Source organism: Pangasianodon hypophthalmus, chromosome 10 (genome assembly GCF_027358585.1).
Source record: "Pangasianodon hypophthalmus isolate fPanHyp1 chromosome 10, fPanHyp1.pri, whole genome shotgun sequence".
Classification (NCBI taxonomy): Eukaryota; Metazoa; Chordata; class Actinopteri; order Siluriformes; family Pangasiidae; genus Pangasianodon; species Pangasianodon hypophthalmus.
Genome location: NC_069719.1, coordinates 14,342,550 through 14,368,537, shown reverse-complemented (window position 1 = coordinate 14,368,537; position 25,988 = coordinate 14,342,550). Strand labels below are relative to the sequence as shown.

At 40.1% G+C, this 25,988-nt stretch overlaps 2 protein-coding genes across 3 annotated transcripts; one reads left to right on the top strand and one right to left on the bottom strand.

Moving 5' to 3' along the window:
- The first annotated feature begins 680 nt into the window (after positions 1-680).
- ubr1 (ubiquitin protein ligase E3 component n-recognin 1) lies at positions 681-21,487 on the top strand. Of its 2 annotated transcripts, none has more exons than XM_026933926.3 (47): positions 681-933; positions 3,312-3,577; positions 3,926-4,004; positions 4,105-4,215; positions 6,112-6,239; positions 6,434-6,572; positions 6,702-6,764; positions 6,874-6,997; positions 7,350-7,457; positions 8,335-8,423; positions 8,522-8,620; positions 8,847-9,004; positions 9,086-9,185; positions 9,259-9,387; positions 9,591-9,771; positions 9,926-9,987; positions 10,106-10,210; positions 10,963-11,028; positions 11,129-11,230; positions 11,512-11,575; positions 11,765-11,889; positions 12,021-12,073; positions 12,183-12,285; positions 12,364-12,412; positions 12,609-12,763; positions 12,940-13,039; positions 13,147-13,250; positions 13,340-13,420; positions 13,808-13,989; positions 14,398-14,597; positions 14,688-14,781; positions 14,931-15,083; positions 15,490-15,587; positions 15,674-15,770; positions 15,863-16,011; positions 16,105-16,160; positions 16,252-16,348; positions 16,462-16,529; positions 16,687-16,834; positions 16,991-17,081; positions 17,206-17,342; positions 17,441-17,549; positions 17,675-17,731; positions 17,821-17,898; positions 19,492-19,662; positions 20,050-20,151; positions 20,314-21,487. In XM_026933926.3, the coding sequence occupies exons 1-47, from the start codon at positions 889-891 to the stop codon at positions 20,453-20,455; spliced, it is 5,217 nt and encodes a 1,738-aa protein (XP_026789727.3). In that variant the 5' UTR covers positions 681-888; the 3' UTR covers positions 20,456-21,487. The 2 variants fall into 2 exon arrangements, with proteins under 2 accessions (XP_026789727.3, XP_026789726.3); XM_026933925.3 differs by having other exon boundaries at positions 774-933; positions 10,100-10,210.
- A 144-nt stretch (positions 21,488-21,631) lies between these two features.
- prph2la (peripherin 2-like a) lies at positions 21,632-25,737 on the bottom strand. The gene is made up of 3 exons (XM_053237610.1): positions 23,969-25,737; positions 23,618-23,864; positions 21,632-23,260 (listed from the first exon to the last, which is right to left on the bottom strand). The coding sequence occupies exons 1-3, from the start codon at positions 24,547-24,549 to the stop codon at positions 22,997-22,999; spliced, it is 1,092 nt and encodes a 363-aa protein (XP_053093585.1). The 5' UTR covers positions 24,550-25,737; the 3' UTR covers positions 21,632-22,996.
- Positions 25,738-25,988: the final 251 nt, after the last annotated feature.

The following is a 25,988-nucleotide window of genomic DNA, read 5'->3' as shown; positions in this document are numbered from 1 at the left end:
CTGCGCAGGTTGTTTTGGTGCGGCTGCGCAGGTTGTCGTGGTGCGGCTGCGCTGGTTGTCTTGGTGTGGCTGCGCAGGTTGTTTTGGTGCGGCTGCGCAGGTTGCCTTGGTGTGGCTGCGCAGGTTGTTTTGGTGTGGCTGCGCTGGTTGTCTTGGTGCGGCTGCGCAGGTTGCCTTGGTGCGGCTGCGCTGGTTGTCGTGGTGCGGCTGCGCTGGTTGCCTTGGTGTGGCTGCGCTGGTTGTTTTGGTGTGGCTGCGCAGGTTGTTTTGGTGTGGCTGCGCTGGTTGTCTTGGTGCGGCTGCGCAGGTTGCCTTGGTGTGGCTGCGCAGGTTGTTTTGGTGTGGCTGCGCTGGTTGTCTTGGTGCGGCTGCGCAGGTTGCCTTGGTGTGGCTGCGCAGGTTGTTTTGGTGTGGCTGCGCTGGTTGTCTTGGTGCGGCTGCGCTGGTTGCCTTGGTGCGGCTGCGCTGGTTGTCGTGGTGCGGCTGCGCTGGTTGCCTTGGTGCGGCTGCGCTGGTTGCCTTGGTGTGGCTGCGCAGGTTGTTTTGGTGCGGCTGCGCAGGTTGTTTTGGTGCGGCTGCGCAGGTTGTCGTGGTGCGGCTGCGCTGGTTGCCTTGGTGCGGCTGCGCTGGTTGTCGTGGTGCGGCTGCGCTGGTTGCCTTGGTGTGGCTGCGCAGGTTGTTTTGGTGCGGCTGCGCTGGTTGTCGTGGTGCGGCTGCGCAGGTTGTTTTGGTGCGGCTGCGCAGGTTGTTTTGGTGTGGCTGCGCAGGTTGTTTTGGTGCGGCTGCGCTGGTTGTCGTGGTGCGGCTGCGCAGGTTGTCGTGGTGCGGCTGCGCTGGTTGCCTTGGTGCGGCTGCGCTGGTTGTCGTGGTGCGGCGCAAAGATTCAACATGGCGGAAGGTGAAGGACCAGTAAACGCGCTCCAGTTATGCACGGTAATAATTCAGGCTTGTTGCAATTCCTACACCTTTCATTACTTGTGAATTGTTTATTTTTACAGCAGGGTTGTGTTTCCTTGTGTTATTAGGCTGGTTTGTGCGACATAAACCTCTCTTTGCAGGCTTGTTGTGCTTTATGCTTTTGCTTTTGCTTTCGGTGAGCTAGCAGCTAGATGTCTAGGCAGCTAACGTCAACCTGTTATTGTACAGGAAAGTACAGCTAGTCAGCTAGCCCATGTAGCTAGCTCTCTCTTTACACAAATACGGTCCATTTCGTGATTTTATTGTACACTGAGCTGGCGAATGTTCATTATCCTGAATCTGGTTCAGATAGCAGCATCTATAACATTAGCAGGCTAGCAGGCTAGCCATGCTTAATCAGTCGCACGAGCTAAAAAATATTTGTAAATCTTGCTTTGAAGATTTAGTTTCAGATAAATGCATGAACAGTTTGTTACTCAGCACAAGACTATTATGTGTATCTGTTGGCAGTGTTTGTTTCTTTTGGGTGTACAGAAATATAAAAGTAGATTACTATATTGTATTATCTGAATATGTGATTAATAACTGTATTGAAATCATAGCCAGGTGGTGAGTGATTTTTTTTGTTACAGTGCTGGCAATCAAAGCTCTTTATTATCATTATTATAATACATTTTTATATTTTTTATTAGAGTTAGAAGCCTATTTGACTGGTCACATCCAAAACCCTCAGGAATTCAAATGCAGATAGGCCTATATATACATGTTCAGCTAGGACCTAATGTGTTTTGTCAGCACAAATCTCAGAAAAACAAAGCTCTGTGGCTGCAATAAATAGCCAAAATTACATCATATACATTTACATAATGAGCCTACTATTTGAATAGTTGAAGTCTGTGAAATTTATTTTAAAGTTAAAGAGGTCCCTGGCTGCAGAAAGCTATACTAGTGGTATAGCCTGACAACTTCTCTCATCCTGAAGGCAGTTCTCTCATTCGCTTTTTCTAAATGTGTTCTTTGAGGAAGATCGTTTCAGAAGAAGTTGATGTATGTGCAAAATTTATTAGTTCCCTCTTACTTGGAAGACTAACTCGTCAAAGTGTAGTTAAAATGTGAGTCAGGGGTGTGTACTTTCACTATACAAACTCAGTAGTTGCACTTTTTTTTTTCTTTTCTTTTCAAGGGGAATGCCATTCATCTTCTACATGTTAATGCCACAGTAGAGACATAAATGAGGCAACATTGGTGACTAGTCTGGAGTAAGGAAGACTGATATTATAATGGTGTAGTTGTGATTTACATTGTCTCTTTGTGTGAAATGCTGACATGTAGTAATTTGCATCATGTGGACTGCTAGGTTTCTAGCTAGGATCCCAGAACTAAGCACATAAACTGAGACATGGTTGTCTCTATAGTTTTGCAGTCTGATATCATTTTTAGAATTACAATAAATACAGTATAATGAAAGCAAACAGGATCAGAAAGGTGTAAATGTGAGATTAAGACATATAAAGCATTCAGACAGTGTAGAGCAGTGAAAGTTTGTCCATAGACCTCAGTTTCCAGTTTTGTGCTTATATAAGGCAAGTTTTTTCAGTTTATCAGCATTATGGATTTAACATCATATGAACAAAGACTTTTTTCAACAAGCACAAAAAATAACTTTTAAAGACCTTTGGAAAAAAAACTTTCTAAATAATGTGTAAGAGGCTTGAATATACACAGAAAGCATTGTTTAAATTATTTGTTGTTTTGGTATATAGATTACTAAGAATATCATGTTATGGATCTGTCAGATATTAAAGAGATCCTTTACAGACTATTGATATTGTGACTATTGTGGGAATAACTTGTTAATACAAGTGTAACACTGTCAAACTTGTAGCATCTGAAGAAGGTGCACAGTGTCTGCCAGGAAGCAGCATCATGAGGTGGTACAGTAGGGCCCAGGGGACTGAAGACTGTGAGGGAGGGGCGATAATTTATTTATTTTTGTTACAGATAATGTGCCGAGAGACAGATTATTTGATTTGCAGTTATAGGCTGTTTCTCATCACCTGCATCAGCTTTACTGTGGGGTCTGCTACCTCTGTCTGTCAGCTCTCTCCTGCCTTCACACCTGAAGTAGCACCTTATGCTTGCACCGTTGACAAAAAGTCAGCTGCGTTTATGTCACTGCAAAATTAGAAAAAAGACATGCTCATTTCTTTTAGTTGATTATTAAATAAAATTAGTTTATGCATGGGATGAAATATACTTGGGAATATACCTGGGTGCACCACCACAGTACCACCTCTGTGTGGGAAACACTGAAATATGTTATTTGTGACCAACATTTTTAAGCAGCTGAGAAACATGTAAGATGATTCATTTGTACAAATATCTCTCCTCAGAGATGGTGGGAGGCCTCAGACCAGCGGTCTGCAATACTCCAGTATTTGGCGGAGAAGGTCCCCCAAATTTATTGCCTGCAGGCTGAACCCCAGCTGGTGAAAGAGGAGGAGCGAGTACAGGAATGCATCCTGCAGCCTCTGGAGTACTTCCTGTTTGGGGAGGACCCTAGTGTCGGCCTAGAGAAACTTCAACAAAGAAACGGCAGCTCTTCCTCTCAGCTGTGTGGACGTGTTTTTAAAGAGGGCGAGACGGTCTACTCCTGCAGGTTGGAGCTGGCTGGATTCACATTTGCATAGAATTTACCTTTTAAAAGAGGCCAAAATAGGTGATGGAAACATAACTAAAATAGAGTGTTCAAGCATGAGTTAATTTCTGGATTGAGTTTTAGGAATATTTTTGGAATGGAAACAGTGATGAGTAGAGTATCTTTGTCTGGCTAACGAATTTCACCATTCAAAGCGATTTCCTGTAGGATTTCTTTCTGTATCAATGTTATTAAAACCCTCAGATCGTGAAGTGGTTAGGTTATGTCCGAGCCAGTAACACTTCATCTATGCAAAACGTTATATAAAAAACATAACACATGTATTATGTTTCTTTTGTGTGTTTTCAGGGACTGTGCAATAGACCCCACCTGTGTGCTGTGTATGGACTGCTTTCAGAACAGTGTACACAAAAGCCACCGCTACAAGGTCAGTTACTAAAACTCCTTAGTCTACTCCTTTACATACTCATAATCCTTATAATAATCCTTATTGCTGAATTATTATTAACCATTGGTTTTTCTCTTAGATGCATGCATCGTCAGGAGGAGGCTTCTGTGACTGTGGCGATTTGGAGGCTTGGAAGACCGGCCCCTGTTGCTCCCAACACGACTCCGGCACCGCCATAGCCATGGAAACAGTGAGGCCTCCCTTTTTGCCCAAACTCATTTTGAGGCTTTTCCTGGGACAGGGATTTTCCATCCGTTGCTTAGTATGAGCTAACTTCCTCCTCTGAGGTCAGAGGATGATTGCAGAGCACACTGTCCTTTGCTGGCCTGGGAAAATAGCAGGCTGTGTGACACATGGGCAGGCCTGCGCCACTAACAAGCTTTATAACCAGATCTGATGTATGGCAGATTATGCATGCAGAGATAAATGTTATACCGCTGTTATATTGCTGTTATTCAAGCATTCACTTTTTTTGCAATATTTTTGTGATATACATTACATAAAAATTGTAGTCACAATTTGGCTGTTATTAGGGTTAAAAGGAAGGAAGCCTTTTTATCCTACAGTGTGTAAAGACAACATTCACTGTTGGCAGGAGCCAGGCAGAACTCAACTTGATGATAGACATATAGTTACGAGGGACCTTGTCTTGGAAGGAGGTTTTATTCAGTGTGCCTGTCACTCAGCTGACTCCCAGTGATACGATTATGGTCAGGAAGTTGTCAAATCTGCCTGGAAAAGATTAGGTGTCTGCTGTGCTCCATGTCCTGGCTTTTGTCACTGTCCTAAGACCAGATCAGGCATAATATAAACCATGACAAGCATCCTCTGACCCAAACAGCAGACAATAGGCTGTTCAGAAGCCTTTCATAGTTGAATTTTCGAATCTCTCCTCTCTGCTTTTATGTAGGGACTCTCTGCTGAATGTCTGATGTTAAAACCTTCTGGTATTGTGTTGCATAGGAAGATTATTAACATGAGCATGTTATAGTTTCTATCTAGCAATTACAGCATATTTTGAGCACCTTAATGTGATATTGGGTGTATGGGGGATTTTCTTTTGTTTCATATATCTCTGACTGACAGACGTGTTTCGCTGTCAGTAATTTTTTGTTGACAGAAAACTGACTGAATTAAAATGGAAATAAAAATATACATGGAGCAAAATGTGACAGTATTTAATATGTAAGTACTATAGACAGTGTATTAATAACATTTACACGTACACTTTGTTTAAAAAGCTGCTGCTTGACACACTATTTCAGTAACAGTTCCTCCATCCCTGCATTCTCGCCCCTCACTGTTTTTTTTAAACAAAGCCTAACAACACTCAGCTCTTTCAGTCTCATAGATAACCATAGCATTTTTGGCTGTTCACATGAGTATGTTTTTCAATCTATGGTCCTTCACTATTATGTTCTCTTCAGTATGATACAATATTGCTGGAATGTTATATGGGAGGATGGGTTAGGGCCACAGAAATCTCAAAACTTTATTAGTGTTCTGGTGATACATTTGATGATCTCAGATTTACAGCTTGTGCAGATAGCTACCCCAGCTTGTGGCTTTTAGCAAGAGACCTACACTATATGGCCAAAAGTTTGTAGACACAAAACCGTCACACCCATATGTGGATCTTCCCCAAACTAATGCCACCAAATTGGAAGCGCAGAATTGTCCAGAATGTCTTTGTATGCTCTAGCATTATAATTTCATACATGTTTCAGCATGACCATGCCCCTGTGCACAAAGTGAGGTTGATAAAGATATGGTTTGCCGAGGTTGTAGTGTAAGAACTCGAGTGGCCTGCACAAAGCCCTGACTTCAACCCAACTGAACACCTTTGGGATGAGCTGGAGTGCTGACTGTGCACCAGGCCTCCTCACCCAACATCAGTGCCCGACCTCACTAATGCTCTTGTGGCTGAATGAGAAATCCCACGCTCCAAAATCTGGTGGAAAGCCTTCTCAGAAGTGTGGAGTGTGATATGGGTGTGATAGTCATGTGTCCACAGACTTTTGGCCACTTTTTGGTTTCTGGAAGCTGTTTTAGACAGCGCTTTGTTGTGTGTGTATGTGTGTTTCAGGATGAGTGTGTGTTGGAGGCAGCTCTGCAAGAACGTGCTCAGGTGCTGTTCCAGGTTCTGCTGCAGTACATCACTGACCTGATGGTGTGGGAGGAAGGGGATGAGCTCCCAGAGGAGATGGAACCTAGGTCAGCCAAACTGGATTCTTTAAACAATTTGCTCTAAGGAATACATTCTTCTTTTATTTTTCAGTGATAGAGTTGCAGAAGTGTTACTTGTACACCAAGTTTTTCAGTAAATATATGCCTGTTCCCTGATGTTATAGAAATGTAGTATCCAAATGGAAAATGAATTTTTCTTGAACATTTATTTTTGTCATTAGATCAAAGGAGAACACATACTACTGTGTGCTTTACAATGATGAGCACCACTCATACGATCATGTGATCTACACTCTTCAGAGAGCCATCAACTGTAACTCCACTGAAGCTCAAGCACACACTGTTCTTATTGACAAGGAGGTACTCTGTTCTACACATGCGCATGTGCATGCAAATTTACTGCTTTTTAAAAAGCTGTGAAATGTCAAACATGCAAAAGAAAGCATTTCTCATAGAGGAACACTTGTGTTTGTCTCGTCCCTGATTCAGGGTCGCAGAGCTGTCAGAAGAGGAAGCCTGAGATCTTGTCAACAAGCCAAAGAGCTTATAAGGGTAGGTTTTACCAACTGAACTCAAATCCTTTACTCCTTCCTTCATGTTCTCAGCTGTTAGGACTACCAGTCTGTTTGCTCTAACTACTCTCTTTATATTGCACCTGCAGACCAGCTCAGAGCATATTACCCAGCAGCCCTTGCGAGTGGAGCTCCTGCATTCAGTGGTCATGGCTCATCAAACCTTTGCCCTTAGGCTGGGTACCTGGTTCCAGCAGATCACTGGCTACTCAGGTACACCATAATCTTAGTATTATTGTGGAAGCAAAACTGTAATACTCTGATTTGTAAACAGCTGTTAGAAATTGGTTGAACTAATTCAAGTACAAGTGGTTGTTTCTAAATGGTAACTGGTAATTATTTCTAAAATGCAACTTTTTCAACCTTTCAACATCAGCTAAATGCTTCAAAAATACGATGAAATAATTCGGAATAAGTCGGAATGCTTGACTGTGTACCATGTTTTGTTCTTGTAGTTTGTTTCCAAGATTGTCATTGAATTTGTTTTCCTTTGTGAATGTTTTCTCCTCTCTCTCTCTCTCTCTCTCTCTCTCTCTCTCACTCACACACACACACACGCACTCAGTGGGCTTTAGGCAGGTGTTTTGCCAGGTGGCTCTGGAGCCCAGTGCTGACAGCAGTAAACCTTGTTTAATCAGCAGACTCATGTTGCATGATGCCAGACTTTACAAAGGCAAGTTCATAAACTGTGCTTTTTATGTTTGTTTTTATCATTGTCATTATGCTGGCTTTGTTTAAAAAAAAAAATCATGTCTTGAAACTTTGTTTGGATAATATCATTGTATACACAGTGCCCTCCTGAATTATTGGCACCTGTCATGAAAATGAGCAAACATGAACATGTGAAAAGGATAAAACATGCAATACTGCATTGCTGGATAGTTTAAATAAAACTTTTTTTTTTTTTAAGTAGTGCACTTTCTTTCTGCAAAACACTTGTTTCAAAATTGTTGACGATTCGGAGGCTCCTGATTGTCACAACAGAAGAGAGTTTGCCCTGTCCTTGGGAGATCACAAGTTTTGATGCCACAGTCATTCATGGCCAGAAGCCAAGGAAGTAAAATTGGCCATGCTCTCTGGGTAGGAGGGATGTTATACTCTTTGTCCCCTGCCAATCACATTGACACTAGCCAATAGTGAACATCTGTAAGATCATGTATGTGGAAAAGGGCAAATTGCACTTTTCTCAGATTGTGTTACACTGCCCTGTGACACAGCATGAGCAGCAGTTCAAAAAAGATGCAGGTGGCTTGCTTCATGTGTCTCGGAGGAAGCATGTCACCCTCCCCAGCCGGTAGTTGCAATATGATGGGGAGAGCTGGCTGGCGAGGGGGAACTGGCAGGTGAAAACTGGGGAGAAACTGGGAAAAAATATCATTTAAAATATTCCTTAGGGGTGTCAGTAATTTTTGGCATCAATGATTTTCAACGGTTTTTGTTAGAGCAAACTGACATTGTTTCTCCTTTTGTTTGAGTGATTTTTAAAAAAAGATTATTTAGTGTAATGTTTATTTTATACCCATTTTTCTGCATGTCTCTGCTTTTATCAGGAGCTCGCAAGGTTATCCACGAATTGATTTTCTGTAGCCTGCTGATGGAGACAGAATACAAGAGGCAGTTTGCCATGAAATTCACAGAGGTTTGTTGTAATCCTTCATGGACATAAATAATAGCAAAATACAAAGTAATACATTTGTATGAATCCTGGCAAACTTTTTTTTGTGTGTCCTTCCTCAGCTTTACAAGCAATTACAGGAAGATTTCATCAGAGATGACCACGAGAGGAACATCTCCATTACAGCCTTGTCTGTACAAATCTTCACTGTACCCACTCTGGTAATAAAAAAACACAACAAAACACATAATAATCCTAACACGAACATAGATATGCACTTTTTATTTTTCTTGCCTTAGATCATCATGCATGTACTTTTTGCAAACAATCCTCATTGTAATATAACATCTTTTCGCATGGAAGATACAGAATTGAATAAAAACTATATGAAAATAGTCTTGAATAATGAATATTCCTCCTGTTTGCTTTCTTTGTTTGTCTTTTAAGGCCAGACAGCTGATTGAAGAGGGCAATGTAATAAAGGTGATTATCGAAACAGTTATGGAGATGCTGAGGGAACATCTGGATAGCAACCAACGCTTCCATTTTCAGGGCTATAATTCTGACAAGTTCTTAAGGGTCCAAGTGATATTCCATGACCTCAAGTAAGCCTTTGGATTTGTGTACTACAGATTATATAAAAGACATTGGCATGTAATTTAGTAATTTTGTGTTTTCTTTTTCAGGTACATACTAATCAGTAAACCCACAGTATGGACTGACCAGTTAAGAGGAAAGTTCCTGGAAGGTTTCACTGTTTTTCTTGGATTCCTTAATTGCATGCAGGTACAAGTCATCTGATAAAGAATAGCTTAGGTAGTTGTGTGACTTTTGTGACTGAATTTTTTTTTCATGCTAGGGAATGGAGGAAGTCAAAAGGCAGGTTGGTCAGCACATTGAGGTGGAGCCAGAATGGGAGGCGGGTTTCACCATTCAGATCCAGCTTCGCCACATTCTGTCTATGTTTCAGGACTGGTGCTCCTCTGATGTAAGCATCAATGTGACTTGTAGTATCCAGATCAGTTCTGTAGGCTTTGTAAAACATATTTAGTCAAATTAAGTATTTGTATATAGTATAGTATATCAAGTATCCACACTTGATTGACATAAACACATTCTGGTGGAACAGTCACTGTATCAGGGTCACTGTATAATCACTCTACTCTGTGTAAAACTCTGTATCTTTTACAGGAAAGAGTTTTACTGCTAGCCTTTCAGGAATGCCACCGTGCACTTCAGCGCTGCACCAACCAGCCCTTCCACAGTGAGCCCACTGACCGCTACATGTGCAAGCACATCCTCCACACTCGCTCTTACAAAGTCTCTCAAGAACCTGTCTCCATCCACCTGCCCATCACCAGACTCCTGGCTGGTGAGCTTCTGAAAATCAACTTGATCGATATGTTATTGCAATTTAATCACATCATTTGTTTACCAGTGTCATAAAACATTATAAAGAAAAAAACATTAGTATTCTTAGAATACTCAGTTACACAGGCTTAGTTAAATTTTCTATGTGGTTGCAGGCTTGTATGTCCTCTTGTGTCGGACAGGAGCTGTAAAATACCTCCCTGACTTTGTGGATCCTGTGAGTAGATCCTGTGAGATCTTGTAACTTGTAAAATATGTCTGTGCCCCCACCTTCTAAATATGACCTGTCATAGTTATGCTTTTACTACAGAGCTGTGTATATTTTTCAGGAGCAGATGGACTTGCCCTTTTTTGCTGAGTTCCCTCTGCGTTGTGTGGTATTAGCTGCTCAGGTGTCTGCGGAAATGTGGCGTCGAAATGGCCTCTCCCTCGTCAGCCAGGTGAGATGATGTCACATACTGGTTTACCTCTCTATCCTGCATTCTCTGCTTTATTACTTATGAGCGAATTTTTGTAAACAGGCTGTAGGGGTAATTATGGATGCAGGGAGTTGCAAAACAGATTCTAGTAACTTTTGATATCCCCTATATACTAAGGATTGAGCGAACATTTGTTCTGATATGTCTACAAAAAGAAGTCCATATGTATCTTTCTGGAACATTTTGCACTGTTAAGGAATGCAGCATGGTTTTGAGAGGTGAGCAGACCTCATGACAGCAGTGTCGGCATTGAAAAAGGCGCAAAATTGACAGATACTGTTTGTAGTGTAGGTTTTTTTTTGTTTGTTTGCTTTTTTTTTGGGTGCAAAGAACATGTCTGTACTGCTGTTTCCACAACTGCAAGCAAATATGTGCACCTGCGACAGTGGACCATGCTGCTGAAAAAATACAGTATATAAGGTTTAGAACTTAAGGTTTAAGGCCTTGTTTTTGTATACAGAATACTGCTAGCTTAAGTCTACACAGAGAGAAATTGATGCTGATGATTGATGATTGATGTCAGCATGGTTTGAACAGATGGCATTTTTAAACATAGAAACTAATGCCAAGGTGTCACACTCAGTCACAGTGTGAAACTCACCACTTACAATAAACTCAGCAGTGCCTGATTAGTAAGATTAAATTAAACAAATTCCAACATTTTTAAGTTTTCAAAACTAAATGGATCAATGTTGACATTTGCTTTGGTGTAGGTGTACTACTATCAGGATGTGAAATGCAGAGATGAGATGTTCGACAAAGACATCATCATGCTTCAGGTGTGTAAAAGGCTCCTCTGATGTTTTCCTCATGGATTAGAATGTGGAATAAACTAATGAATAAATATTATACGTATAAAATGGATATTTTTGCCTACAGATTGCTGCTTCCAAAATGGACCCCAACCACTTTGTCATGCTAATTCTACTGAGATTTGAGCTCTTTGAGGTGTTTAATGGAAATTGCTCAAGTAAAGATCAGGTTTGTTTGAAGAGTTTACATGAATGACCTAGCATGCCATGTCAGATTTGTTGAAAAATATGGAGGTAATTGCACACAAGAAACAAAACGTAAATAAAACACAAATTTAGACATTATCTCCATGAATTATCTCTGTGTCATAAGCATACAAGCTTCTATATATTTAAATTTTTCAAACAACTTTGTCAATTGTAAAATGAATGATACTAATAGGTTGCTAATTTACTTTTATAAATGAACTAAAAGTATTTTTACTGATGGTTATGTCCTTTTCTCTGTAGGACCTCCAGAAACAGTGGAACAGATTGACAGAAGAAATGCTCTACCTGTTGATTATCATCACAGGCAAGTCCATGCAGCACCAATATGCTTTTGAAAAGGAAAACATTGCTGTAGTATTTCCCAGTAATTTTTGGTCTTGGTTGTATTGCTCAACATATTGTTTATTATTACCGCAGATAAGTGTTATGATTCCTATCACAAGCCTATTTATGCAGAGGGGCAATTATGAATTATGGTTTTCGGTTTACGCAGGTGAGCGGTATGTCCCTGGAGTCAGTAATGTGACTAAAGAGGAGGTGACAATGAGGGAAGTGATTCATCTGTTGTGTATAGAACCTATGGCTCACAGTAGCATGGTTAAAGCCCTGCCCGAAAATGTAAGCGATCCTGTTACAACTTTTAAATTTAGTCAAGTGATAGTGAAAGAATAAAAATAAGCCTGTTTTATGGTTAAGATTATATACCTTAATGGATCATCTAAAATGATGTAATTGTTATTTTATTGTAGGAAAATCAGGAAACTGGGCTTGAAACTGTTATCTCAAAAGTTGCCACATTCAAGTGAGTCAGTTTCATGAAAATAGAAAATAAATCTTTTCGATGGCCTTTTTATGTATTAGTTTTTAAAAAAAATAATTTATTTATTTATTTATTTTGCAACTTTGTTCAGGAAACCAGGAGTTTCTGGTCATGGTTTATATGAATTGAAGAAGGAATGTCTTAAGGAGTTTAACCCCTTCTTTTACCATTACACCAAATCACAGCACAGCAAGGTACAGTGTATGCTTACAGTGTTTTTTTCCCACTACTGTGATGTTCCTTTTGTATAACTGTTTGCATCTTTATCTCAGGCTGAAGATGCACAGAAGAAGAGAAGGGCCCAGGAAGGGAGTGACAAAGGTATGGATGCAGGGCATACTGTACACTCAACCAAAAATTTCAAGTCTAATCTTTTAGGTGGAAATTAAATAGGTCTTGCATTAGGCTTAATAGATTCCTCAGAAAGTAAGCCAAAATCATATACAAAATTCAACACATCTCTGTTGACAGTAGTTTCCAGTGTTTTGGGTGCTGCTAATTTTTTCCCTCCTTCCAGCTCTTAGGCCACCAGTACCCCCTCCCTTCACCCAGGCCTTCTCCAGCATAGTGCGACTGCTCTGCTGTGATGTGTTTGTCCATGTGCTGAGGAGAGTGCTGCAGAGGGCAGTTGAGGAGCGTTCTGCTCTTTGGACTGAAGCCATGATCCAACGGGTATGCTGACGCTCATTGCTTTTATCTTATTCTCCTGTTTTGCACAGATGGTTATGTATGTATTTCCTAACTGGTACAGGTTTTCTGCGATGCATGTTATTTGGATTCTATAATCGTGCATGATTAGTAAACAAGATTTGTGTGTGTATACATATATGTTTGTGTACTTCCTCCAGGCATTGCATCTTGTAGGCCAGGCTTTGCTAGAGGAAAAAAATCAGTTGGAGGCCTGTAGTGTTGAAGAAGTGACATTTGACTTCAGTCTCAAAGCTCGAAGTACGTCTCTGTTGTGGTGGGAGGGGGGTGGGGGGGTTTCATGGTGGGTTAATAGCGTTTCCATGCATTACATACTTTCAACCCTGCTGTTGTGCACTTCCATCTAGAAGTTGGCTCGGATCATGGGAAATCATTGTTCCATTTCCTGTCCAAAATGAAGTCGCATCCTTCCCTTGAAGCTCACAACGACATGATAAATTGGACACTACAGGTATAGCCTGGTTATTTGCAGTCTTAATTGTAATCTGGATATTCAGTAATCTTGTAACTATGCTGTTTATTTCCCTCTTTTCACTTCAGATGTTTGAGATTGTGAAGTGCCTGCGTGAGAAATCCATCCCCTCTGCTTCGTGTGCAGCAGATCAGACCAAGGCAGAGGAGGTAGTGGGATTTCAGTGCTCTTATTGCAGTACATTACTTTTGATTATCTGACATAATATAATTAGCATTTTTTTCAGATATTGAATGATTTGACAAAGTGCATCATTTCAGTCAGTCATTAAATCTATGTTTAGGGTTCACTCTAGGATGAAATCTCAGTAGCACTGTTTTATGAAGACCCTACAATCAACGTTTGGTTTGCAGAAATATGATTTCAAAAGCACAAGGTGTTTTGCATTTCTCCATCATGTTTAATGGATACCTCCAAATGGTGCAGTGTCTGCTGCTGTAACGGCTGAGAAATGCAGCCTAGACTGGATGCTGCCTATTACTTGGCTCTTGAAAGCGTACTTTGTTGCAGTAGTGTGCCTTGATGTGTCTGTGCAGAGCATTCATGACAAAGAAAAAGCAGAGCGGAAAAGGAAGGCTGAGGCCGCTAAGCTTCACAGACAGAAGATCATGGCTCAGATGTCTGCCATGCAGAAGAACTTTATTGAAACTCACAAGATGCTATATGACAATGTGCCTGAGAGTGGGAGTCAGGGCGAGCCAGTGGTCTCAACAGAGAGGTAAGAAGAAGGATGCTCAAAAGCCTAGGGAAAAAAAGCCCTGATACTGAGCACAGTTTCACGTCTATAGTTGATTTCAGACATAAATGAACTATAAAGTAATTTTCATTGTGGGGGCCTTGGGTGTCAATTTTTCTGAAACTCTGAATGCATCAGATGTGTGCCAAGTGGCATCAGTGAAAACACTGCCAAATATTTTCATCCTGGTTTTCTGAGTCAGGACTATTGAAACTTGGCAGTTCTGGAGACTTGAAAAATCTCAGTCTTAGCACTAACACCTGGGAATTGTTGTGTTGTTTGGTACAGAGACTTCCAATAGCTATAGATTGGCAGTATGATATAAGGCCTTTAGTTTAAAAAAACAGAAAAACAAGAACTGATTTAGTTGAATGTGTCTATTTTGTACAGCAGTGTCATGGAGCTGGAGAGTCGTGTGGCTGTGGGGCCTAAGCAGGGAGTGTGTCCTGCTGACTGGGAAACTCTCACTTGCATTCTGTGTCAAGAGGAACAGGAGGTGCAGGCTCAGGCCCCAGCCATGGTGCTTACTGCCTGTGTTCAGAGATCTACAGTTCTCACCCAGTGCAGGGGCAAAACCCTCACCCCAAAGGGTCAGTGATGCCATTAACAGATGCATGAGCCTTCAGTTTTAAGTTGTTTGCTGAAATATATAAAATATAACTTGTTGTTTTGTTGGACAGAAAGCTCCTACCCCTTGTTCGTGCCCCCAGATCTAGCTGTGGGCACACACACTGGGAGCTGTGGCCACGTCATGCATGCCACCTGTTGGCAAAAGTGAGTGCGTACTAGAAATATCACCTTACATTTGCAATATGTTTGCTTGTTTAACAAATAAAGCCACATGAGCTTTTTCTTCACCTAGAAAAGTGAACACAAAAAGCAACTATCAAAAGCACTGATGTTTCTGCATCATCTTTGCGCAGGTATTTTGAGGCGGTACAGAACACCACTAGGAACCGGCTGCATGCTGAGCTGATTATAGACCTGGAGAATGGAGAGTACATGTGCCCGCTCTGCAAGTCTCTCTGTAACACTGTGGTGCCCCTTGTTCCCATGGAGCCCAGCAAACTGAACTAGTATGACAACTCTGTGTACTATGCTAAGGACATTTTTACACTTTCCCAAGTGTTTTTGCAGCAAGTGTGAAGGCTATCACAAAAAAAATCATTTTTGGATATGAGCAAGTGGCTTCAACAGAGACTTCTTTTGGACTGTTGATTTATGTCAGGAAACACCAATTAAATAAATAATACACATTCATAAGAAGGAAAGAATAGGTGTGATATTTCTCATTTTGAAAAAATTGTGCACAGCAGAAGTGGTGTATAAAGCAGTCAAACCATTGCTCAGAATGAATTTGTGTGACCCAGGTTGCTGATGTGGAATATTCAGCTCAAGTGTTGAAATGCTCTAAATCTAGTTATTATGAGGTGTTATCAGTATCTCTCACTCTGTCATATGAATTCTCTTCTTCCTGTTTAGTGAGAGTGCTGAGATGATTGGTCAGTTCCTCACTCTTCCTCGTTGGATACAAATAGTGCTCGCTCGGATCAAGGGACTCAGAGTCCTTCAAGGAGCTGGTGAGAAGATTCTCATGTTTCAGAGTAGCTCAATATAATGCATTTCTTTTAGAACTCATTTAAGTTGTAACTCACTGTATATTTAGAAAATACATCTGAGACAGGGAAAGAGGAAACTGGGTTGTTTTTGGAGGACACACAGACTGACTTCAGGTCAATCCTCAGCTTTGGAGTTCAGCCACCGTGAGTCCCACTCTACTCTCTTATGAACAGCCATACGCAGTATGCAGCATAGCACAACTATCAGAATGTAAGTGTTTCTCTGTCTCTGTTAGGCCAAAATACTCAAGCAGTATAATGGAAATGCTGGTAGTGTGTGCCACTACAGTGCACAGGGTGGGTCTGCAGACAGCACCCAATGAGCTGTGCCCTTACGTGCCTGTCATGACCTGGAACACTTGTGCCTACACCATCCAGGCTACAGGTGTGAGGCTTTTCCCATTCACTCTATCTTTGTCCTCTGTAGGCAGTACTGTATGTCATTTCATGTATTTTGTGGCTGTGCTGTTCTCTGTAGAAAACATGCTACAGGAAGAGGGAAAAGCTCTGTTTGGATCTCTGCAGAACAGACAGGTTGGTTTCTGACATTTCTGAATGCATGTGTGTAGTTTCTGTTTGTTTTTTGCGATAATGTGGTGTGATGGAAGTGATATGTGTATTACAGCTGGCTGGTCTCAAAGCACTGGTACAGTTCTCCGCTATTCAGCGAATGAAGAGCTCTCATAGTGTCATACAGAAGCATTTTACAGAAATGCTAGCAGGTAAAACTGCATGTTTATTTTGTGCGCGTGTAAGAGAAGAAATGTTTCATTTTTGGATGGTCTTTTTAAACAATAATAAACTTTATCGCTATTTTCTCTCTGTCTGTCCCTAGTATTGTTACCTGTGTCTAATGCAGAAGGCACACCCACAATATTAGAAGTAGATTTCTTTAATCTCTTGGTAAGTGTTGAACAGAATGTGTGTTTGGATGTTGTAATTATAATTAAATCTACAGTATATTTTAAATAGTTTTAAATTGCATTTTATGTTGACCCTAGGCAGCTCATTGGCTTTTACTACACGAATGAGTCGTTTAGAAAATGTTGTAATTCCACAGGTGGGGCTAGTTCTGTCTATACCTGTGTTGTACCAAGAGGAGAATGTTGACCTGCAGCCTTCAGCAATCAGTACTGCTTATAATCAACAACACCTAGTGCACCTTGTCACCATGGCCCACATAGTGCAGGTCCTACTATCATCACAAGGTAAAAAAAAAACAAAACACACACATACTCATACGACTGACTAATTTTCAGATGGCTTATCCTTATAGACATTATTAAATCAAATCAGTAGCCAGTATTAAGTATTGGGAGTGTCTGTAGGTTTTTTTTTCATCTTTTTTGTGCATATTTGACCAGACTTGAATGCAGGAGCAGTAGGAGGAGGAGACGCAGAGGAGGTCAGAGCAGCAGCAGCCCTGTATTCTACTGTATCACAACACACTGAGGGGTGAGGCTGTCAAGTAATCACAAGAGCTAGCAGTACCTTCGTTGTAAACATTTTCACACATTTGATTACTCATGTTTGTTTTTTCCTCTTCTTCTTCCTCTCTTCCTCCTCTCATTTCTCTCAGGCTGAAGTCTGGTGTATCTGCTTCCATGACTGTAGACACAGTGAAGAGAGGTGTTCTACCCTTTCTCCGCTGTGCTGCACTTTTCTTTCATTGCCTTACAGGAGTGCCTGCTCCAGAAGAGCTGTCGAATGCTGCAGGTGAATCACAGAGTCGTTCAGCACATATGAACACTTGATGAAACAATGGCAATTCAGAGATTTCCAATCATCCCTTTCCTCTTCCTCTTATTGCACAGTGTCCAGTGAGAGTCAGTTGTCCCTTCTGTGTAGTTACCTCGCGCTGCCCTGCAACCTGTTTCAGCTCTTCCAGGACCACCAGGACACTGCAACATCCCTAATACAGAGGTATGGCACTTCAGTGAATTCCAGCACATTCCTGTTCTTTTTATTTCTTTCTTTATCTGTTATCATGAAAGTGTAGACAGCAGCATGGTCTTCATACTCTTATTTTCTTTGTGTCTATATTTCAGGTGGTGTGGGAATAAAGCTATATCAGACACCCTGAAGGGAGAAATGCACATCATCAGGTTAGCTTACTCTCACTTCTCTTCAACTCAATGCTTTTTCTCTTGCACCCTGGAACTGTATAACTTTTTGTTTAACAAAACTAACACAGGTATCCACGGACGAGAAACAGGTTAATAGATCTTCCTGAGGACTACAGTGTGCTGCTTAACCAGGCCAGCCATTTTAAGTAAGTGCATTGCTTTAACCTGTTGCCTAGCCTGATAACTTATGATGGCATATTAGAGGACTTCAAACATGCCATCCATATGTATGCAGACTGGTGACAAATTACTGGAAAAACTGGTAGGTCTGTTATGCTGTGGATTAGGTCCACTTTTTTACATCCAATAGATAATCTCTTCTGGTGCCTTGTGGCAGCCTAATGCCTAAAGACATTTTATGCTAATTTTCCCTTTAATTTTTCACCTATCAGTACATATAAATAAATATACACTCACTGTCCACTTTATTAGGAACACTTGTACATTCATGCAGTTATCTAATCAGCAAATCATGTGGCAGCAGCGCAGTGCAAAAAGTCATGCAGATACAGGTCAAGCGCTTCAGTTAATGTTGACATCAAACATCAGAATGAAGAAAAACTGTTATCTCTGTGACTTTGGCACTATGGCATGGATGATGTTACCAGATGGTTGAGTATTTTAGAAACTGCTGATCTCCTGGGATTTTCACAAACAGCAGTGTCTAGAGTTTACACACAATGGTGCCAAAAACAAAAACACATTCAGCGAGTAGCAGTTCTGCAGACGCAAACGCCTTATGAGAGGTCAGAGGAAAATGGCCAGATAGGTTCGAGCTAACAGGAAGGAGGTAGTAACTCAAATAAGCACTCTTTACAACTGTAGTGAGCAGAAAAACATCTCAGAATGCACATCACATTGAACCTTGAGGTGGATGGGCTACAACCGCAGAAAACCACATTAGGTTCTACTCCTGTCAGGCAAGAACAAGAATCTCACCCAAACTGGATAGTTGAAGACTGCAAAAAGACCATCTACAGCTGTTCAGTTTAGGGGAGCAGAAACGCTTGACCAGTATCTGCATGATGTTTTTGCGTTGCGCTGCTGCCGCATAATTGGATGATTAGATAACTGCATGAATGTGCAGGTGTAAGATGTTCCTAATAAAGTCGACGGTGAGTGTATATGTTCATAAATTCATTGCCTAGTCCACTATATTTTCCCAGTCCCCCAGAAACCTAATTAAATGGTAGCTAATGTTGTTTAACATAGAAGTATGACGAGCTAGTTACCTAGATGAGTGCATGAATACTCATAAATAAGTGAATACTTGACTTCCTCAGGAGGGGATCTTTTCCTGATAATGTCACATATGGTGTTTGCATATTTGACTGGCTAACATGTCAGTCTATGAGTTATGTTTTTCCCTCCTCGCATTTCACTTGAAAGACAATTGCATCTGGCTAGCGTCTTCATCCACACCATGCTGCAATGTGACTTGACTGGAGCATATTCCTTTTAAATATGCAGGAAAGTTTTGCCAAGATCAATAAAAATTATATCTAGTTGTCAGGTTAGTATACCATATGGTATGGTATTAGTATACCATAGCTAATCTCACCATCACAATTGATCAATTGATTGATTAATTCAGGAAAAAATTATCCTCATTACATAGGAATAATTGTGCAGCCCTTCTCATACCTGTACCTGTATCTATTATTATTTTGGTCATTCCTGTCAGTTAACATATGAGTTGCATGTAGATTAAGCAATTCACATGTCTTTATCTTCTTCAGGTGTCCAAACTCATCGGATGATGAGCGGAAGCATCCGACGCTGTGTCTGTTCTGTGGGGTCATGCTGTGCTCTCAGAACCCGTGCTGTCAGGTGCCGCTGAATGGCGAAGGGGTGGGAGCTTGCACAGCCCATGCTGCCACGTGTGGAGCTGGAGTAGGCATGTTCCTCAGGTGAGGACACGTCAACAATATTTTGATGCATTTCTCTGGAGAATATGGTCTGTCCTTACTATAACTGATAATATTAAATGCCTTTTCTGCATAACAATAACATATTGGAAATGTTACTTCACAAATCATTGTTATGCTCTTGATAGGATAATCTTTTATTTAGCTTCCAAAAAATACAACAATATTCATAAATCACAGGACTAGTTTTGCTGAAAAAACAAACAAAAAAAAACAGAAAATACAATGTGGTTTCAATCCAAAACATTAAGAGAAGAATTTTTTTTAATTTACTGATCAATAATTGAGGTATTATAGATTATCCCTATGTAGTGGGTATGAAAGATAAGGGACAAATAAACCATGCTGACCTTATATGTTAATGAACAGGGTGAGAGAGTGTGAGATTGTACTGATGGCCAGCAGGACACGTGGAAGCACATATCCAGCTCCTTACCTCGATGAATATGGGGAAACAGACCCTCAGCTAAAGTAGGTCCAAATATTACAGATATGATGGATATTCTTTAACTGTTTTTAAACCACTATGTATGATCCTGGTTTCATAAGGGAGACATGCAACAAATCTGCTTTATTAATTAGTTATTTATAAGGCAGGAATTGCTGATGTAATTTGCTTGTCTGTCATGCTAGCCGTGGCAATCCGCTGCATCTGTGTCCTGAGCGCTACAGGAAGCTGAACCAGCTGTGGCAGCAACACTGCATCCTTGAGGAGATCGCCCGTAGTCTGGAGGTGCTCAATGTTATGTTCGCTTTTGAGTGGCAGATGCTCTGAGCTCAGGAGGAGGACACACTCTCACACAATCTTTCAAATGTCCTCTGGGTGCTTTTGCCAAATAAAGTTTCCTCTTTCAGCATTTAAAATAGAAGTGTCTGGACAGAAAATAGAAGCAGCACAGGATAATCAGAAGGGCTGTTTGCTTTTTTTAATCTCGTTTTTCAGTTAATTTCAGCTTTGCATCCAGAAGCTTATTACTGTGAAGTGGGCAAAAGACACACGCCGATGTATGTTTCTCGTACAGCTCCAGCTGTTTCCATGATTAGGGGATCTGTTCTGTTGTTTACGTGTGTCAACAGTTGAAAAAAGTGAGACAGCTTTCTATTGTCTTACTTGTGTATGCACTTTTTTGCAGAAAATGCTTCCTGTTCCTTTGTGTAATTGCTCACCCAGTTATCATCCTCCGCAGCTATGGACTTGTCACCTTTTCTGTGTACTCTGAAAAATTTTTCTCTGAAAAATGGCATCACTGATTATATATATATATATATATATATATATATATATATATATATATAATCAGTGATGCCATCTTCAGTACTGAATATAGTATACTTAATGTAAACGTATGTACATTTGGCAAGTTATTTTGCCAATTTAATTGTTTACTTCTGGTACAGTAGTGTAAGCTATGTTTTTCCACATATAACACACAAATCTGTACATAAAACATTAATAATGATGAAATTATATTTTACTATAAAAATACAGCAAACAAATAAGGGAAAATTTGCTCTACAAAAACAGTTCCAAGTTGATAATCATGAGCCCAAAAAAAGCAAATACAGGTAACTACTATCTACTTGGTTCCTACAGTATATATGAATTTAATTATGTACCGTTTTAATAAGTGATGGTCAAATTCATGGTTGTGTTAAACTCTTTCACTACTTATCATATTTTCACATCAGTTATTTCAGAAGAATTAAGGATGAAATTATTAATGGTTTAATTTTGCAGTTGCTCGTCTGCATTGCTTGACAGTGCTGAAAATCATTTTCCTGGCTAAATAAAATACTGTTATGAAAATATTTTCATGTGTTTAATCATGGGGCCATTACATTATGCTGTGTTATAGACAACATATTACATACTTTATGAATCACCATACTATAGAATAATTTAACATTTCATTCAAAAATAATATAAGTAAATGTTTAAATACCATATTATGTTTCTGAAAACACTATGTGAAAGGTAACTAAATTTCCAACTGTATATTATTCATGCTTAGTTTCCTGGTCCTTTACACTATCATCTTGCATTTTGGGTCACATAAGAATTTCAAAATTACATGCCTTAGCTAACATCAGATGTCTGACAACAGGATTCAGCAGGATTGGTTACCATTAAAAAAAAAAAAAAACAGTTGATTGGTCTGTAGAGCCACTGTCAAAAAAAAGAATATTAACCTTTAAATCCAGCTATTCATTAAGACTGCACACACATCAGTGTTTTACATTTTTTTAAACTCTGGTTTTCAGCAGGGTAACAATTTACAACACAAAAGCATTCCAGCCTTACATTAACTTCAGTATATGTGACAAATGAAATCTTCAGAACGTTCCCTTATCTCACATGATGCTGCATTTTCATTATTTAATTGATCTCATAGGTCTCTTCCTCTGGATTTCATCCATACTTAAATCTAATTATCTGTCACTGGCATGTTCATGTTGTACAGTTCTAGATATATTTTACTGACATTTCTCCCAAAGTGTTGTACACTAAAATAAGGAAAGCTTATGGATTAAAATTCCCAATGACATTTCTTATCTCTTCCACAGAAACCAATCAAGGTAATTGCCCTGTAGCTTAAATCACTTTTAAAATTTTTTATTTTTTTTTAAATGATTCAAGTAGTGCAGTATATTTCATTCAGTGTTATAGTATTTAAACTTGGGTATTAAAAAGAGGCTTTGGAGGTAGTATCTCACCAGCATTCCTAGTTCACCACTGAGGTGAAGGCACACGTTTGAGAATTAATACAATTAATTCTGCTGTTCTAATTAATAAATCATGCTGAATTCACACTAACACAGTGCATCTACCTTGTTCGTGAATTATAAGACTGAAAGCAGCAGCTAAAATCTAAAGCAAGCAAGGAACAACATAAAAAAAAATCATACAACAGGAGGCATTCTGAAAATCACTCAAATAGTAGGAGTGTGATCACAGAGTGAATGTAAGACTTTATGTAGCATCGAGTCTCATGATGAGTTGCTTTATACTTACTCTGTTTCAGAGTGAGTCTTCAATAAGTTAGGCTGTTCTGTGCAGTCATTATTTATAGCTCATGTTTAGACATGGTCCTGTATCACTGGTGTGAGTGTAAGCTCTCTGCTCACCTATTATCCACTGAATATAATAAAAGTGTCTGTATGCTACCTGTTTGCACACTGCCCAAGTCCAGTCAGAGGGTTAAAAAAATAATTTCCCTGTTTCGTAGGACTTTTATAAGAATGGAGAAACTTTTCTAAGGTGTTCAGTCTGATTTTGATAGTTTGGACAAATGCACAGAGCTGCACTGGGATAAGGTTAACTGACCACAGGCATTTGCTTTGGAGGTACGTTATCAGGACCATAGTGTGCTGTGCATGGCCTGTTTACATTGGGGTCCCCATTTTCAGCCTCAATCTGATTGCACTTGCCCAGGTTTTTTATGATGTTGAAGCTAGAGCGTGCAGTCTCCGCAAAGCTGTTCTCCAGCAGCCATCCTTCTGATTCAGACTCGGGGTCTCCTTGAAGCAGCACGTTCTCCAGGGCAGTTTGCAAGTACCGGACACCAGTGAGCACAGAGAGCTGTCATTATGGAGAGAGAATGTGGAGAATGAGGCTGCTTTAGATAGGTTAGTTTGATAGTGGAAAAAATAGATGAGGAATGCTACATGTGTTAATGGTATTATAGCTTTATATGCTAGTAGTCTCATAAAAAAGGAGTATTAACATGGGACTGACTGAGACACAAGGCCACTGGATGTTCATGGCTTAGTATAGATTATATAGTGATTATAAGGAGGAAAAGCATTTATGGTGGAGTGAACATGCAAGGAAAGCACATGATGCACACTGTCGTTGGTTTTTCAGAGAAAATGTCAATTGTAAAAAGGTTATTTCTAACACAAAACTTGGTAGTATTCAAAATAAGCAAATGCCAACCTCAAAGAGCCAGATGAGAAGCACAATAAGGCCGATTGAGTGCATTATATAGGTGAAGTACTCCACCAAAGCCTGGTGACAGCCTTTATTCCATAAGTTGAGCTCCTCTGTCTGGTAGTCGTAGTTAAAGTGGGCTGAGTTGTTGGTGATTTGATACTGAATGCATGGTCGAGGTGAGTTGATGTTACAGCAGCTGAAAGGTACTCCATCAACCAGGTACTTTCCTTCCACATTGCTGCGTAAACGGCTGCACAGAAAACGGAGGTCACAAAACCAATTAATGTCAAATATGTCAGGCTTTAAGCAAAGCATACTTAGCTTTCATTTCAATCCTTAAAACATCTTACTTACTCCACCACTTCTCGCTTGGACATGTCCAGGTAGCGAGTGCTGATCCACTGAATCTGGAACCAGTCCCTGTGGCCTGCATTACCGCAACACTGGAACTGGATCTGCAGCAGGTCAACAGTGCTTTTAAGAAAGCAACGGCCTGGGGTGTCTGTATCTTTATAGTAGCGTATAGCATCTTGTAGGCCCAGTGCTAGGGACTCCTTCAGTTCCCCATGCATGGTGTAGCACATTAGTGCGCCGACCAGCACACATAGGGTGAAGAAGAATGTGCAAATTATATAAGGGAGCATCACAAGCTTCCACCGCAAGAACTTGTTGGTGTCTACACAGTCATAGCAGATCTTTCCTCCAACAAAATTTATCACACAAGCTATCAGCCCCACTGCAATTAGCATATCCGGTACAGAATGAACTTCCTGTTTAGCCATTAGCTCCCTCCTCTTGTTGATCTCCACTTTTAGGAAAAGGCCCAGACTGAACAGAATGAGGCCCGTCACCACCGAAATCCAGTTCAGCAACCAAAGCACCTGGGCAAGCCTGTCCCTCTGGGTTTTAGTGAATCTTACTCGTAGAACAGCCATTTTGGATAGCTTCCTCAGGCTTCAGTTTAGTGAGTGAATTATATTTTGTAGGATATTTAAAGAGCAGATGAAATAACTGGGAAATTTAAAACCAGTTGTTTTTACTGAAGAAAAAAGTTACCAGGAAATGTTGGAGAGGACATTAAGCTGAAATATAAGTTCCCATCAAAGTGGCATTTCTTTCAAAACAAGGCATTTTTAACTTGGATTTGCTGGCTGCTCATTGGAGAGACATAAATAAATGAAGACTAGATGCAAGCAGAATAATATTCTGTCCATAAGCAAGATTTTGTATGGCCTTTTGGGAATACACATGTGTGTCTCACTCTTTGGGAAGCAGATGTCAGCCTGGTTTGTTGTTATTTCTTCAAGTGACCTGAAAGATTTTCACATGCTTACACACAGACAAAAGCAACGGAAAATTCAAGTTAGTTTACATGCCGTTTTACTCTGTGTTAGATTTTATATTTTAATTTTTATTGAGTTTTTCTTTCCATTTTAAATGTATGTCCAACAATTCATCACCATGACAAAGCATGTTAAGCTTAAAGACTGGAAATAGTCTAAACATTTTCCAGCTTTATAAAGTGTGCACTACTAAGAACTGACAAATACTACATCAAATGTATTATTTTGCCTTAAACACAATAATAAATGACAGTTCTGACATAAAATCCACAAACCTTCAGGAGAGCAGATCAAGCAGATCTCACTTTCACTGACACACACTTGCTGTGTTTGGCCAGACATGCTAAATGAAAATGATCCTTAGCGAATTAGCAGTAGTAGTAAACACTTTAATACTCACCCAAACATGTCTGCTTCCCTCTCGCTTAATTTTTGATAACACCTTATATTTCAGGTTGATTCTCTACTCTACTTTATCAGATATTCTCAGTTTCATAGTAAGCACATGTTTACATGTTGATTGGTCAGAAAAACTGATGTGTCTGTGAGTATTGTTACAGGCCCAGGCTCTATAATCTCCTGTAATCACTAATCAGCCCAGTTGGATTTGGCAGGGTACCTTCTGTCACCAACACAAATCTCACTGATGTACTGCAGTATATGCCTATAATGCAAGTGATAGGAGTAGTGATAGTAAGAGTACAGGAAATGTTCTGGGTTTCCCTATGCACTGTTAACGTCTTCCAGATAATAATATTGTTTATAGCACAGGGCATATAATTATTTCTTAGCCTATTTTAGCACAGTGATTTGAAAAAATTAAGAGTTTCATTAGAATAAAGTAAGAGTTTAATTACTCTTTAATTTTTTTTTTACTCTGTTGAATCGAAAGTAAACTCTACTGGCTTATACAGGCTTATTTTGCCATGTTTTTTTGTGTGAAAACAAACAAAAACTAAAAAATGTACAGTAGCCATCTTGAACAAGGATAACTGAGGGCTCTTGTACTCCCTATAATTCAGTATAACCAC

Bases quoted from the DNA above. Each gene is read 5' to 3' on its own strand.
- prph2la (XM_053237610.1), bottom strand. From the start codon at position 24,549: ATGGCTGTTCTACGAGTAAGATTCACTAAAACCCAGAGGGACAGGCTT. The intron at 23,865-23,968 runs GTAAGTAAGATG...TTTTCTGTGCAG, and splicing joins TCCAAGCGAGAAGTGGTGGA to CCGTTTACGCAGCAATGTGG. The intron at 23,261-23,617 runs GTTGGCATTTGC...CCATAATGACAG, and splicing joins TTCTCATCTGGCTCTTTGAG to CTCTCTGTGCTCACTGGTGT.
- ubr1 (XM_026933925.3), top strand. From the start codon at position 889: ATGGCGGAAGGTGAAGGACCAGTAAACGCGCTCCAGTTATGCACG. The intron at 4,216-6,111 runs GTGAGGCCTCCC...TGTGTGTTTCAG, and splicing joins CCGCCATAGCCATGGAAACA to GATGAGTGTGTGTTGGAGGC. The intron at 11,029-11,128 runs GTGTGTAAAAGG...TTTTGCCTACAG, and splicing joins AAGACATCATCATGCTTCAG to ATTGCTGCTTCCAAAATGGA.